Source organism: Lepisosteus oculatus, chromosome 2 (assembly GCF_040954835.1).
Source record: "Lepisosteus oculatus isolate fLepOcu1 chromosome 2, fLepOcu1.hap2, whole genome shotgun sequence".
Taxonomy (NCBI): domain Eukaryota; kingdom Metazoa; phylum Chordata; class Actinopteri; order Semionotiformes; family Lepisosteidae; genus Lepisosteus; species Lepisosteus oculatus.
Genome location: NC_090697.1, coordinates 55,881,042 through 55,895,152, shown reverse-complemented (window position 1 = coordinate 55,895,152; position 14,111 = coordinate 55,881,042). Strand labels below are relative to the sequence as shown.

The 14,111-nt window shown below is 38.2% G+C and overlaps 1 protein-coding gene across 1 annotated transcript in view; it reads left to right on the top strand.

Moving 5' to 3' along the window:
* Window positions 1-14,111, top strand: part of xdh (xanthine dehydrogenase) — a 62,305-nt gene that overhangs the window by 16,780 nt on the left and 31,414 nt on the right. The window contains exons 11-20 of the mRNA XM_069179473.1: window positions 507-599; window positions 1,354-1,505; window positions 4,647-4,740; window positions 5,942-6,051; window positions 6,891-7,075; window positions 7,794-7,968; window positions 8,245-8,334; window positions 10,451-10,620; window positions 11,960-12,086; window positions 13,891-14,010. Of these exons, the coding sequence (XP_069035574.1) occupies window positions 507-599; window positions 1,354-1,505; window positions 4,647-4,740; window positions 5,942-6,051; window positions 6,891-7,075; window positions 7,794-7,968; window positions 8,245-8,334; window positions 10,451-10,620; window positions 11,960-12,086; window positions 13,891-14,010 (1,316 nt within the window). The remainder of the gene's footprint in view (window positions 1-506; window positions 600-1,353; window positions 1,506-4,646; window positions 4,741-5,941; window positions 6,052-6,890; window positions 7,076-7,793; window positions 7,969-8,244; window positions 8,335-10,450; window positions 10,621-11,959; window positions 12,087-13,890; window positions 14,011-14,111) is intronic.

Genomic DNA, 14,111 nt, shown 5'->3' with positions numbered 1-14,111 from the left:
CCCTTGTTTTCATTGTAAGTATTGAACAGAGTAGCCAAGAATAACAATAAGAACAACATAGCATTGTGGCACTGTTAGGTACTGTGTGAAAAGATTGGTCTTGAATAGCGCCATGTTACCACATCTGAGCAGTTGGTAGTCGCACCATGTTGCCCTTTTATGGTGTCACACTTGGCTTGGAGATCCTTGCCTTTTTTTGGCAACCTTATTGCTGGACTGGACACTGAGTTTCAGAAATGAGCCAGTCCTCTGGTCAACAACTTATCTGCTTGTAGTCTAGGTTAGAAGTGCAAAACAAGGGAATAGCCTCTCAGCTCAAAACTGGTTGAACACATTGGCCAAGCAGATATGTCTGAAAATAATAATTTAATGATAATAATTATTATGATGATGGATATTACATATTTAATTGTCTTTAAGTATTAGTAATAATCTTTCCTTCGGGCATTTGTGTGTTGCAATATGTTAGAGAGGTAGTTAAGCTTAGCGTTCTGTCTTCGTTTAAGGTATTGAGATGAAGTTTAAGAACATGTTGTACCCTGTGATTCTTGCTCCAGCGTATATCCCAGAGCTCAACATTATACAGTACAATGAGAGAGGTGAGTGGCCACTTACACAGTATACAGTGTATTCCATGTTAGGAAGCCCAATTCCTGCTATTTTGAGCACTGTTGTCACCTTTTTTATTGCAAACAGAGTATCCTCAGGTTACTTTTTCAAGTACTCATATCACATGCCTGCAATATGCTATGCCCATTGAAGTATGTTTCTTTGCACGCATTCCTATTGTTGTGCTCTCTATGGCTTGTTGGGTGCCAGTACCTGACTGCACTGTTTTTGAAAAATAGTGGCCAATAGTATGTGGGGACAACCCAACCAAATAAACTGCATGTGATTTAAAGGCACCAGACACATATTAATCCATCAACCTGTGTTCAATAATAATTTGATCATTAGGGGGTTATGGTGAGATGCAGCTTAACCCAGCAGGCACAGAGCACAAGGCAGAGCAATACCCTGGGCAGGATTGCCAGTCCATCACAGTGCCTATGAGAAAACCATGAGAATTCTGCAATTACCTTGTAACGTGTTGTGTTCATTTCATGAGGATCTCCCTCCTTGCTTTTGTGTCTCAGCTGGGCCCTTATTACAAGAGCTTGTTCCATGTACAGTATTGCATAGCCTTTTGGTATGGCAGGCCTGGAATTCAGTTCATTTCGATGTCCCAAACACTCCTGAGACTGCTAGAAACTATGTATTAAAACCAGTGTCTGACTTTCTAAACTTCTGTGGATTAAAGAAGACTGACAAACCCTTTTAAAACAAATCACAAAACCAAGGTTTTGTTTTAAGGAATTGTGTTTGGGGCTGCATGCAGCCTGACCCTGATTGGAGAAGAGCTGAGGAAAGCAGTGTCACAGCTACCCAAATGCCAGACTGGAGTGTTTCAGGCAGTTCTGGAGCAGCTCAGATGGTTTGCTGGACAACAAATCCGAAATGTTGCAGTAAGTGATCCCACAACAAAAAATTGTGTTTTTGGTAAAGACACAGTACCCTACAATACCTCCAATATTCGAGCAGTAAAATCTGAACTGGAATTTTCACTCTAATAATTATGTAAATACATATTATAATAATTTCTCATGAAAAATGTTGTAGACTCTTGAGTCAATTAATCAAATTGATAGTGTAGAACCAAAAAGTATTGGGACAGTTAGTTGACAGGTGTGTTTTGTTGGTTATGTGCTTGTTGTTGGATAGTTAGACTCATAAAATTACTGTTAATGTCCTATCAACCAGTCTCACTTTGACAGATCTAAGTCAAAGTGAAAACCAAAGAGCTATCTATGAAAAAAAAGGAGGCAATTTTGAAGCTGAAAGAAACCTTAAAACCTTGAAACCTTAGCACTGAAACATAATTGACACTTTGGAACATTCAGAAGAAGAAAGAAAACACAGATATAGTAACCAATCAATCGAGACCAAGTAAAACAATAAGAAAATGCCATTTTGTGACAGAAAAATATAGAGAAGCTTATGAGGAATAAGAAAAATATTTATTGCATTTAAATGAAATCATTTTTCATTTGAACAAGATACCTTTGGGTTTAAATGCTTACAAGAAACAAGCAACATAACTCTCTTCATAAATATAGTACATTGTTGGCAACAGTTTGTGTGCTAACCTAGAATTGTTTTTCATTTTGTTTTGCACTCCTGTATCTCTTTATATTCATGTCTGTGCAAGCCAATATGTACAGTAAATATTGTTTTTTTCTCCCTTCATATGACACATTTCCTGTATTGTGCTGTGCAATTTCAAATTTAAATGTATTTTGTGTAAGCATAGGCTTATATACAGTGGTGTGAAAAAGTGTTTGCCCCCGTCCTGATTTCTTATTTTTTTGCATGTTTGTCACACTGAAATGTTTCAGATCATCAAACAAATTGAAATATTAGACAAAGATAACACAAGTAAACACAAAATGCAGTTTTTAAATGAAGGTTTTTATTTTTAAGGGAAAAAAAAATCCAAACCTACATGGCCCTGTGTGAAAAAGTGATTGCCCCCCCTGTTTAAACATAAATCAACTGTGGTTTATCACATCTTTGGAAAGCTGAGTTCAATTTCTATAGCCACACCCAGGCCTGATTACTGCCACACCTGTTCTCAATCAAGAAATCACTTAAATAGGACCTGCCTGACAAAGTGAAGTAGACCAAAAGATCCTCAAAAGCTAGACATCATGCTGCGATCCAAAGAAATTCAGGAACAAATGAGAAACAGAGTAATTGAGATTTATCAGCCTGGAAAAGGTTGTAAAGCCATTTCTAAAGCTTTGGGACTCCAGCGAACCACAGTGAGAGCCATTATCCACAAATGGCGAAAACATGGAACAGTGGTGAACCTTCCCAGGAGTGGCTGGCCGACCAAAATTACCCCAGGAGCGCAGCAACGACTCATCCAAGAGGTCACAAAAAACCCCACAACAACATCCGAAGAACTCCAGGCTTCACTTGCCTCAGTTAAGGTCAGTGTTCATGACTCTACCATAAGAAAGAGACTGGGGAAAAATGGCCTGCATGGCAGAGTTCCAAGATGAAAACCACTGCTGAGCAAAAAGAACATAAAGGCTCGTCTCAGTTTTGCCAGAAAACATCTTGATGATCCCCAAGACTTTTGGGAAAATACTCTGTGGACTGATGAGACAAAAGTTGAACGTTTTGGAAGGTGTGTGTCCCATTACATCTGGTGTAAAAGTAACACAGCATTTCAGAAAAGGAACATCATACCAACAGTAAAATATGGTGGTGGTAGTGTGATGGTTTGGGGCTGTTTTGCTGCTTCAGGACCTGAAAGACTTGCTGTGGTAAATGGAACCATGAATTCTGCTGTCTACCAAAAAATCCCGAAGGAGAATGTCCGGCCATCTGTTGGTGACCTCAAGCTGAAGCACACTTGGGTTCTGCAGCAGGACAATGATCCAAAACACACCAGCAAGTCCACCTCTGAATGGCTTAAGAAAAACAAAATTAAGACTTTGGAGTGGCCTAGTTAAAGTTCTGACCTGAATCCGATTGAGATGTTGTGGCATGACCATAAAAAAGCGGATAAGGCTTGAAAACCCTCCAATGTGGCTAAATTGCAACAATTCTGCAAAGATGAGTGGGCCAAAATTCCTCCACAGCGCTGTAAAAGACTCATTGCCAGTTATCGCAAATGCTTGATTGCAGTTGTTGCTGCTAAGGGTGGCCCAACTAGTTATTAAGTTTAGGGGGCAATCACATTTTCACACAGGGCCATGTAGGTTTGGATTTTTTTTTCCCTTAATAATAAAAACCTTCATTTAAAAACTGCATTTTGTGTTTACTTGTGTTATCTTTGTCTAATATTTCAATTTGTTTGATCTGAAACATTTCAGTGTGACAAACATGCAAAAAAATAAGAAATCAGGAAGGGGGCAAACACTTTTTCACACCACTGTATAATATATGTAACAAATGAATTATCACATTTTAACATATCTTTTTTAATTACAAAATATTTTTTTCTCCATGGAGCTAATAGGCTTCTGTAAAAAATTACCAGAACTGTGAAGGAAAACCCTAAAAACAACTGTTATTGAAATTTCTAATAAACATCAGAGTTGTTAATAATACATATATTTTGTTGTGCTTATCATTCAATCAATTCCATAATCAAAAATGCAAACAGCTTGACTGTAAAGCAACAATAATGGTTTTGACTTCACTGTTCAAATAATTATGGGTGGTTCCATTTCCAAGATACATTGAATTTTTTTAGCATTTGTAATATTTTGTAATATACTTTAGCATACAGTGTGGTCTACTCTGTTTCTGCAGCTCCAGAACTAAGCAAACAGGCTGATCACAAGCCCCAGACCTAAGTGCTAGTTTAAAAAATAAGAGATCACCCTATGAGAGGTGGAAAATTATTATGCCTATCATTTTTATTCATAAGAGGGGAAGAGATAAAGAGTACAGCTTTAAATTAATAATCAAAATAACGTTTATTCACTGAGAAAAGAATATTGACAATAAATGTTTACTTTACAACAATGCTACTGCAATCTGTTTCATTCTTGAGAGTCCTCATTATTTTCATATTTTGGATATTGTTTCAGGCACTAGGAGGCAATATCATGACAGCAAGTCCGATCTCTGACCTGAACCCTGTCTTCATGGCTGCAGGCAGCAAGGCCACACTGTTGTCCAAAGGTAAACCAGGGAATCAATGCTCTAATAGCATTCTGTTATCTTATTAAAATCCTTTCAGGGCTCAGGCAGAAGGCACAAAGTAAGATACCTACAGAGATCATTAGCTGACATAGTCATTCATACTGTAGCTGATACTGCAGAATGAGGATCCAAGTGTGAAGATCTAAGTGGAAGTGTCTAGCTGTTACAGCAATCAAGCTGTAGTGAATGGTGGCAACCTAGCTACACAGTCATACACTGATCAAGCCCAGGGACATCGCTTGATGGCTGTCATGAAGATTCATGCTGATGCAACTACATTCCATCAGAACAGCACAGATCCTCAGGCTGCTCTTGTAAGCCTTGCTTTCTTGTGAGATGGAAATATGACAGTTATGCCATGGATACCCTACAGACTTGTGTAACCTCTATTAAGTATCTGTGGAATGAGCTGGGACAGCCTATGGCATTCCGGGTTCAGAGATATGTGAACTGGTGAATCCTTCTCCAGTCACTGCAAAAAAGAACACTATCTTACAAGGTGATATCTAACCTGGTGCAAATCATGCAACATGATTTGAACCAGGGTTGTATGGCTTCAGATGGTGTCCATACATGCTTGTAACCTGTGAGCCCTGGTTGCTCAAATCTGACAACTCATGATAACAAATGTTGGTCAGCATAATTTATAAAACAATAAAACAATTGGTGAATGATTAACTTAAACTAGTCACATTGTACAAGTAGATGTTTGCACATTCTAATAAAAATTAAACTGATATTTGTTTTTAAGTATTTGTATTTGTATTTGTTTTTAAGTATTTGTATGTATGTCTCTCTTTGTATGTATGTATTCTCTTATTATTACTTTCTCCTTAACCTACTGTACCTCATAGAACTGATTCTGCAGAGCATTGTGACAAGCCATGGTTTAAGTGACACTTAACCTTGGTTTCAATGTAAGCTGTCATTCCAGGCCTGTCACGTTTGGTTTGCTAGAGGCTCTGGAGTGCACCCATCATTATCTGGCTTTCGAGTACTCAGTTGTTGAGAGAATCATTTTTCCTATTTTATCTGGGCTTTACACAAATCTACACTTTCAGAATGTAAACAGTACAGACCTTTGTACCAGTTAAGTGTCATGCATTTAATTTAATTAGCATTCTTAAGGTTTTTCCGCAGCTCTAGGAATTCTGAATAATTTGGGCTTGCCATTTTCCAGTTGGTAAACGAGAGATCCACATTGATGAAAATTTTTTTATTGGCTACCGAAAAACATCCATAAAGCCTGACGAGATACTTCTGTCTATTGAAATTCCTTACACAAGGAAGGTAAGCAAGTCAGTAAAAGACTTACTTAAAAGTCAGCCATGTATGGTAACTGCCAACTTATACATGGACGTCTTGCATTGTGTTCTTCAGCTTGTGTTTTTATGCCTTGCAAAGAATTGATGTTTCTTTCAGGGTGCTGTCCCACCTTGTGCCCTACAATCTGTTTTCAAAAGTCCTAGCAGCAGTTAGGGGCTTTCTGATGATGGATAGCTAAAATTATGCTCTGTCCGTACACATTTTCCTTAATAGTGAAAATGGAATACATCTGTTGAAAATTCTACACACAGCATGCAAAACCTAAAATCTACTGTACCAAATCATAATGAACAAAAATCTGAAATGTTTTATTTGTCACCAAAATTTGTTTTTTTTATTAATACACCAATTAAACCCTTAAGGTATCTATGATTAAAAGGTGTGTTTTGAAAGTAAGGCAGTTTCATTGAGCTATTGTTATCTAGGTTTAGACCAGTTTAATTCAATCCAAACTTAATGAATTTGAAAATTGTCATATTAACATATACTGGAACAGAAGTTCAGGTGGGTAGCTGCGTCAGCATGCATAGGCTGCAAAGGAACAAGTAATAGGTTTATTCCATGCTGAAAAGAGAAGAAAGAAAACACAACGTTTCAGGTGTGGAGCCTTCTTCAGGTGTGAGACTTCTTCTCTCACGCCTGAAGAAGGCTCCACGGCTGAAACATTGTGTTTTCTTTCTTCTCTTTTCAGCTTGAAATAAACCTATTACGTGTTCTTAACTGTAACAGAATATTAACATCTTAATAAGGACAAAACATCTAGGAAAGAATGACACAGTAGAATATGTCTTTCTGTGTTGCAGGGCCAGTATTTCTCAGCCTTCAAGCAGGCTTCCCGGCGTGAGGACGACATCGCTATAGTAACATGTGGAATGAATGTTCTCTTTAAAGAGGGAACTAATAAAGTAAAAGAGCTCCATCTGAGTTATGGGGGAATGGCTCCAATTACAGTGCTGGCAAAGAAGACTTGCAAACAGCTTACTGACAGGTGGGCTTTGATAATACATGTTTTTTTGTAAACAGAATATGTTTAAGATACAGGTACAGATAAATTCAAATTCACAAAAGAGATTATTCCCTTAAAAAGTGTGGTTCAAAAATGCTTCTGGCCTCTGTAAGTATTTTTATTAAAAGGCTTGTACTTTTTGTGGCCCACATTAAGACAGGGTTTCTTTTTATAGATTTTTAGCCCTCAAAAATCATTGTTTTCATTTTGTTCTTAATTCCATATTTATCGCTTTTTTCCTGCTCAATGTAACCAATATATAACTCAATATTTTTTTCTCTATCCGTAAGGGTTTGAGTACATCTGTCATAAAATCATTGCTTAAAAAATGTTTTTGATACTTCAATACAAACTACAAACTACAAATAAAATATGTCTTGGATAATTGTTGTATCTACCTGTATAGAATTACCTATATAAGGGCTATAATCTATAGCCAATTATACGTTTGTGTGATCGTAATAAGTTTTATTTCGACCAAAGCTTATACAGCATTCTATTAAATTCCAACAACTTCACTGAAAAATCTTCCCTGATCCAAACCTTTCTCATCTGTAAAACATAATGGTTTTTAATGAAATCCCTTCCTTCCAGAGAAACTAGGTTTCTTATGAAAAACAGCACCCAGCTTTATTAGCGAGAGTGTTGTGTGAAGGTGCAGGAGTTGCCAGTGATTGTTATAGCCTGTGGTTCTTGTCAGAGAGTGGACTGAGGATCTGCTGCAGGAGGCCCTGTCTTCCCTGTCTACGGAAATGAGCCTGGACCCTTCAGCCCCTGGGGGCCTTGTCCAGTATAGACGCACTCTGGCACTCAGCCTCTTCTTCAAGTTCTTCCTCACTGTCCGGCACAAACTGGCCCAGGATCTCAAGGACCAGGTGAGGAAGACTGTTGCCCTCACTTTGCCAACAGCGAGATTCGCTGTTCATTGGAGATTGTACAAAAAAAGGCAAAATCAATGAGAAAGCACGTTCCGATTACTAACAATTAGCATTATTTAATTTGTCCTACAAAATGTACCACAGAATTTAAGAATGCAAGGATTAAATGTTTATCTTTGTTGTGTTATTTCTGAGTTGTCGTTAGGGAATAAGCTGTTTTCAAATTGTGTTCTTTCACCTTGGCATCTGTGCTTTCATGTTTCTGTACTCTAGGGGATTCATACTGAAGACTTACGACCCGACTATGTCAGTGCAACAGAGCTGTTTCATAACAATTCACCTTCTAGTGTTCAGCTTTTCCAGGTAAAAAATCCTGTTTTTCAATGTTTAGTTGCTGTAAATTTTCTGATGATTCTGGCCTTTTTGTGTGTACTGGATGTTAAACTTGATTTGGCTGCAGGAGTAGTTGTATGAAGGGTTTATAATATAGGGTTAATAATGCTAATTAATATAATGCCAAAATCTCCAGGAAAATCACAGGGGAGGGCAAAGAAGCAATGCATCAGAAGCTATGAGTCTTTCCAGTATTTCTTGATTTATTGGTTCATATTTCAGTCCTCTGGTAGACTTGGGCTCAGGTTTCAGGAGCAATCAGCTTCAACCATTGGCTATAATCATTTAAATTCCTAGTTTGGTAACAGTTGTTACTCATCTCTTGTATCAGTGACTCATTTACTTAGAAAACATGCAGGGCTGTAAACTATGCAAGAGAAGTGTGATCACATTACCATTGCTTCATTTATTGTGAGATAATGAAGAGTGAATACTCTTAACTGCTAAGCAATATAAAGGAATTCTTAAACAATACCCCCTGAAATTCAGGTGAAAATTCAACGAAAGCAATAAATAGTCACCAAGAATTCTTAATATATGGAGAGCATCATAGCAAAATACAACCGCTTTCAACAGTATAATTTTGCTTATCCGGTCTTCAGAGAGCAAGATGAGATTTACATATCATATAAGGATATTATATATTCAGGCTTGTCACACCTTGAAACAAAACATATTTGCCAGAGGAGTGTAAAGTACCAACAAAAGCATATCACCTTTCCCTACTTTTTTCTTTGAAATGACATGGTGTATCTGTGCAGTGTTTAACATTTTATGAAATATGCATGGCATAGCAAAATGCATTCTTCCCTGAACTGGCGTTCCTGTGCCAAGGAGGATTTGTGGAAGGAAAGTGCATGACAGCAGTTGAGTAAATTTAAAAGTGAGTTTAGAGGACTTTGAACTGATCTTACTGTCGCGGATGTCGGAAAGGACGAACCATGAAATGGCAGGAGAGCGAAAAAGACCCTATGCGTAGCGGCGAGACAGGGTTTAGTCCGGGCTCATCTGTTCAGGAAATGCCATAAAGAAACCTATGCCCTCAGGTAGCGGACGTGGGGCGACCTGGTGCTAGGTGGGTCTCAGGACATCCGAACCTCAATGCTGAGCGAGGAGCAGAGCAGAAGCAGGAAGTAAATAGGCTACACAACAAGACATACTGTACCAGAAAGACATGAATAATCACAGGGAACTTGGAACAGGAAAGAAGTAGAGCACCCTCTAGGTGTACTGGGCGTGATACTGACGTCTATCTGAATTTTCTAGGAAGTGGAATTAAGCACAACATTGGAACTGAAATATCTTCATTATGGATAAAAATATGTGCATATACTTATGCAAATATAACAATACAGACCTCAGATCAAAATGCAATAGGAATAAGCTTCATATATTAGTGTTTCAGTCTTCAACATACTCCATGCAGAAGGTTAGCTATGTTTGAGCAATGTTCCCTATGCTTATCATCTTGGAGTGGATCTTCAGTATTGTGCATTATACAGTATTGCACAAAGATATCAACAGGGAATAATGCTCAAAAACATGAATAATTAAAATGTTCAATACAAACAGTGTTTGCACCATTGAGAAGCAAAACCCTAGAATACATTTAAATCCAGTTGTTTGTGTAGATCAGAGATCTCCCACCCTGGTCAGATGTTTCAGCTTACCTTTAATCACATGCTTCCAGGGAATGGGAACACTTGAAAGCTGATGAGGAATTAAACAGGTATTTCATTCAAGGTACATAAAGGCTGAAGAATTTTCAGATTTGTGTTACGAATGATCTTTAAATTACTCAATCTAACAAATCACTTTAAGTGATGGCAAATTAATAAATTGGCCATTAAGTTGATCGCAAATATAGTTTTTCCTATTTTTAGACAATGGTGATTTAAGGTTGATCTAGAAGATCTTCAGGATGGGTTCCTCCAGGAGCAGAGGGTGGGGCTCCTGTTCTAAGTCATTTCTTGATCAATGGCGTTTATCTGTTGTTGAGATAGTTACCTCATACTGTATGTGGATGCACTGTACGCAGAGAAAATTGTTCACACATTCTCATACCCCAGTGGTGCTGTCTCCACAGGCAGTTCCCCCAGGACAGTCTGAGGAAGATGTTGTTGGACGGCCATTAATGCACCTGTCTGCCTTGAAGCAGGCCACTGGAGAGGCCGTGTACTGTGATGACATTCCTAGATATGAGAATGAGCTCTACCTGACCCTTGTGACGAGTACAAAAGCGTGTGCTCGCATCATGTGCGTGTTGACAAGAAAAATTGGTTTAAAATTATTAGTAGTGGAATTTTATTATTCTTTTCTTGGAGGGAGTAGAAAGCTACATAATAACATCTTCTGCCTTGAAGCAGGCCACTGGAGAGGCCGTGTACTGTGATGACATTCCTAGATATGAGAATGAGCTCTACCTGACCCTTGTGACGAGTACAAAAGCGTGTGCTCGCATCATGTGCGTGTTGACAAGAAAAATTGGTTTAAAATTATTAGTAGTGGAATTTTATTATTCTTTTCTTGGAGGGAGTAGAAAGCTACATAATAACATCTTACAGGACACAGGTAAGGCAAAATGTGTCATGAACAAGGATTAGTGAACATGCAAGTGCAATACGGGGGTCTGAAATTTTCCAGTCTGAGAAATTGGGGTTGTAGTTCCCATTTAACCCACAGCATATCTGTGGACTGTGGGAGAAAACATGAGCGCCCAGAGGGCCCCCACACAGACACAGGCTAAAGTCCATGCAGCCCAGGTACGGAATTGATCCCAGCACTGCTAACCACTGTGCCATTGTGCCACTTTCTGTTCATCTTACCTTGAAACATAACACATTTGCCAGGGGAATTTAAAATGCATATCAGTGATTGGTTTTTTGAAATGGTACTGAGCACCAGTGCATTCCTTCAGATTCTCTGAGATAAGCAAATGACTATGTCATGCATATTTAAATTAGCATTCATATGTCTGGCAGAGGATGATGTGTGGAATAAAAGTGCAAGACAGCAGTTGCCTACGTTTAGAGCATCTTATGTCTGCTCACAATTGCTAGGAAGTGCAATTAAACATTTTGTTAGAACTAAAATGTCTTCATTAAGGATACAGATAGGATATGTCTGTACTTATGTTCTTATGTGTACATATTAGAGCACAGGAATTAGTGAACATTGAAGTGCAGCAAGAATATCTCAAATTTGACGTGCTTTACCCATTTACTTTGAGATAAAAAACACTATTTTTTTCCCCAAAGTTAGGGATTTTTACTTATGAAATGCAGTTGTTAAATAAAACAACAAATTAACCCTATTATTAAGTAATTTAATGGTTTAGTTGTATAACTGAGAGCTTGACTGGAACAAAAACCAGCTGGTGTGTGGACCTTTAAGACATGCTGTAATGGTATAAAAAAGGCAGACATTTTTGTGCTTCATTTGTGCCCAGAAAGATCCAGTTGAATTAAAAGGCTTTACTTGTATTGTAATATGCATTACAGTATTTTATACTGTTCGTGTGAAACCTGTGTGAAACTAAAGTGTTTCCTCATCTTATAACCATCACATTGTAGTTTTTTTGTTCTTTTTCTTGTAGCTCCATTGACACCCAGGAAGCTATGGCTGTACCTGGAGTAGTGACCTTCCTCTCAGTCAAAGATGTCCCAGGGAGCAACAGTACTGGCCCAGTTATTTATGATGAAACAGTCTTTGCTGAAGACATGGTAAGAACATCTTTCAGAAAAGTGTGTTACCAAGTGATTTGCCCTTACCATGCTAAACAGGGAAGATGAAAATTGTGTTATTAAACCATTGGTACATTACTGAGAATTAAGCAGAAAGTTATTAATACACTTCACATTTAGGAAATTGCATTGCTGCTGGGCATATTTAATTGAAAAATACTCTTGCCTTTTTTGAAAACCTTTCTTTAGAATTATTTTTCTTTATGGTGTAAAGTGAAAGCAAATATTGGAAGAAGTTTAACTACTGGACCTTCCAGATCATGTCAGATCAAACAAAATAATGTTTGTTTAAACAACTGTTTTTGAAAATTCTTCAGTGTTATTATGATCTTGCCTCACTAAATCAAGAAAGTAAACATCTTCTTAAGCATACTGTTGCCCAGTTACTGTGCTTAATCTCCGAAAAATACATAAAGTATTGTTTTTATTATTAGACACAATACTCTTGTTTTTGTGAAATAATAATAAAGTGCCAAATGTCCACATGGAAAGTAAAATTAATGAAAAATAACTGTTTATTTTGTATCATATTGTTTTTACGTATAAAGTGTCAGTAAAATCAGAAAATGTGTGTAAAACCCATTCCATAAATCTTTATACAAGCAGCACATGAAGCTTACAGAGGTAAATATCTTAATGTGAAACACTGACAGATTCCTTCTGACCATGATCAAGACACTTTAAGTGTACATAGCAATTAGTGTGGATCATTCACATGCAAGGTTTCAAGGCATCCTGTGTAATAAAAGCTGATGAAAATATGAGAGTCAGGGTTATCCTTTGCAAATTAGGGTCTGTAATCCTTTGTAACAGTTGACCCCTATTGTCCAGGTGGGTACATGACAAGTGAGTGTGGAGAAAAGTACTGTCTAAAGAAAGAAACAGAAATAATAATAATAATAATTAATTGCTTACACTTATATAGCACTTTTCTGGACACTCCACTCAAAGCGCTTTACAGGTAATGGGGACCCCTCCACCACCACCAATGTGCAGCATCCACCTGGATGATGAGACGGCAGCCATAGTGCGCCAGAATGCTCACCACACATCAGCTATCAGTGGGGAGGAGAGCAGAGTAATGTAGCCAATTCATTGAGGGGGGTTATTAGGAAGCCATGATTAGTAAGGGCCCATGGGAAATTTGGCCAGAACCCCGGGGTTACACCCCTACTCTTTTTAAGAAATGCCCTGGGATTTTTAATGACCACAGAGAGTCAGGACCTCGGTTTTACATCTCGTCCGAAGGTGTCCCTGTCACTATACTGGGGCATTAGGACCCACATGGACCGAACGCTGAGCACCCCCTGCTAGCCCCACTAACACCTCTTCCAGCTGCAACCTAAGTTTTCCCAGGAGGTCTCCCATCCAGGTACTGACCAGGCTCACACTGCTTAGCTTCAGTGGGTTGACAGTTGTGAGTTGCAGTGTGAACTGGCTGCTGGTCCAAATAGCTGGACCTTCCTTTTTCCTGCACTCAAACTAACTAGCACAGCTGAGAGGGTCAATCAAATCTACAATCCAATGTCCAATTAAATGCTCAACAATCTACAGCCCAACAGTGTTGTTCTCTGGGCAGTGGCTAGGGCATGGGCCTCTTAGCTGAAGGGTTGAGGGTACAAGGTACCATACATCTCTCTAGTAAGTTTCTTGTTGTCTAAATGAGTCTCCTGGTCATGAGTTTATTTTCTTAATGGATTAATTGATTAATTAATTGGTTAAATGAACGAATACAAAAAAATAATTTATTGATTATATAACTTCCTTTTGTGTTTTTCTCTAGGTCACATGTGTTGGTCACATTATTGGGGCCATAGTTGCAGACACAAAAGCACATGCTCAGAGAGCTGCTAAACTTGTACAGATCTGCTACAAGGACCTGCAACCTGTTATCACAATTCAGGTAGGCGATGAAAAATGCACCTTGCATAGCACATGTACAGGCAGGATTTTTACATTAAAAAAATTTAAAGATTAGCTTAAAGTAATCTTGTCATTTAAGAA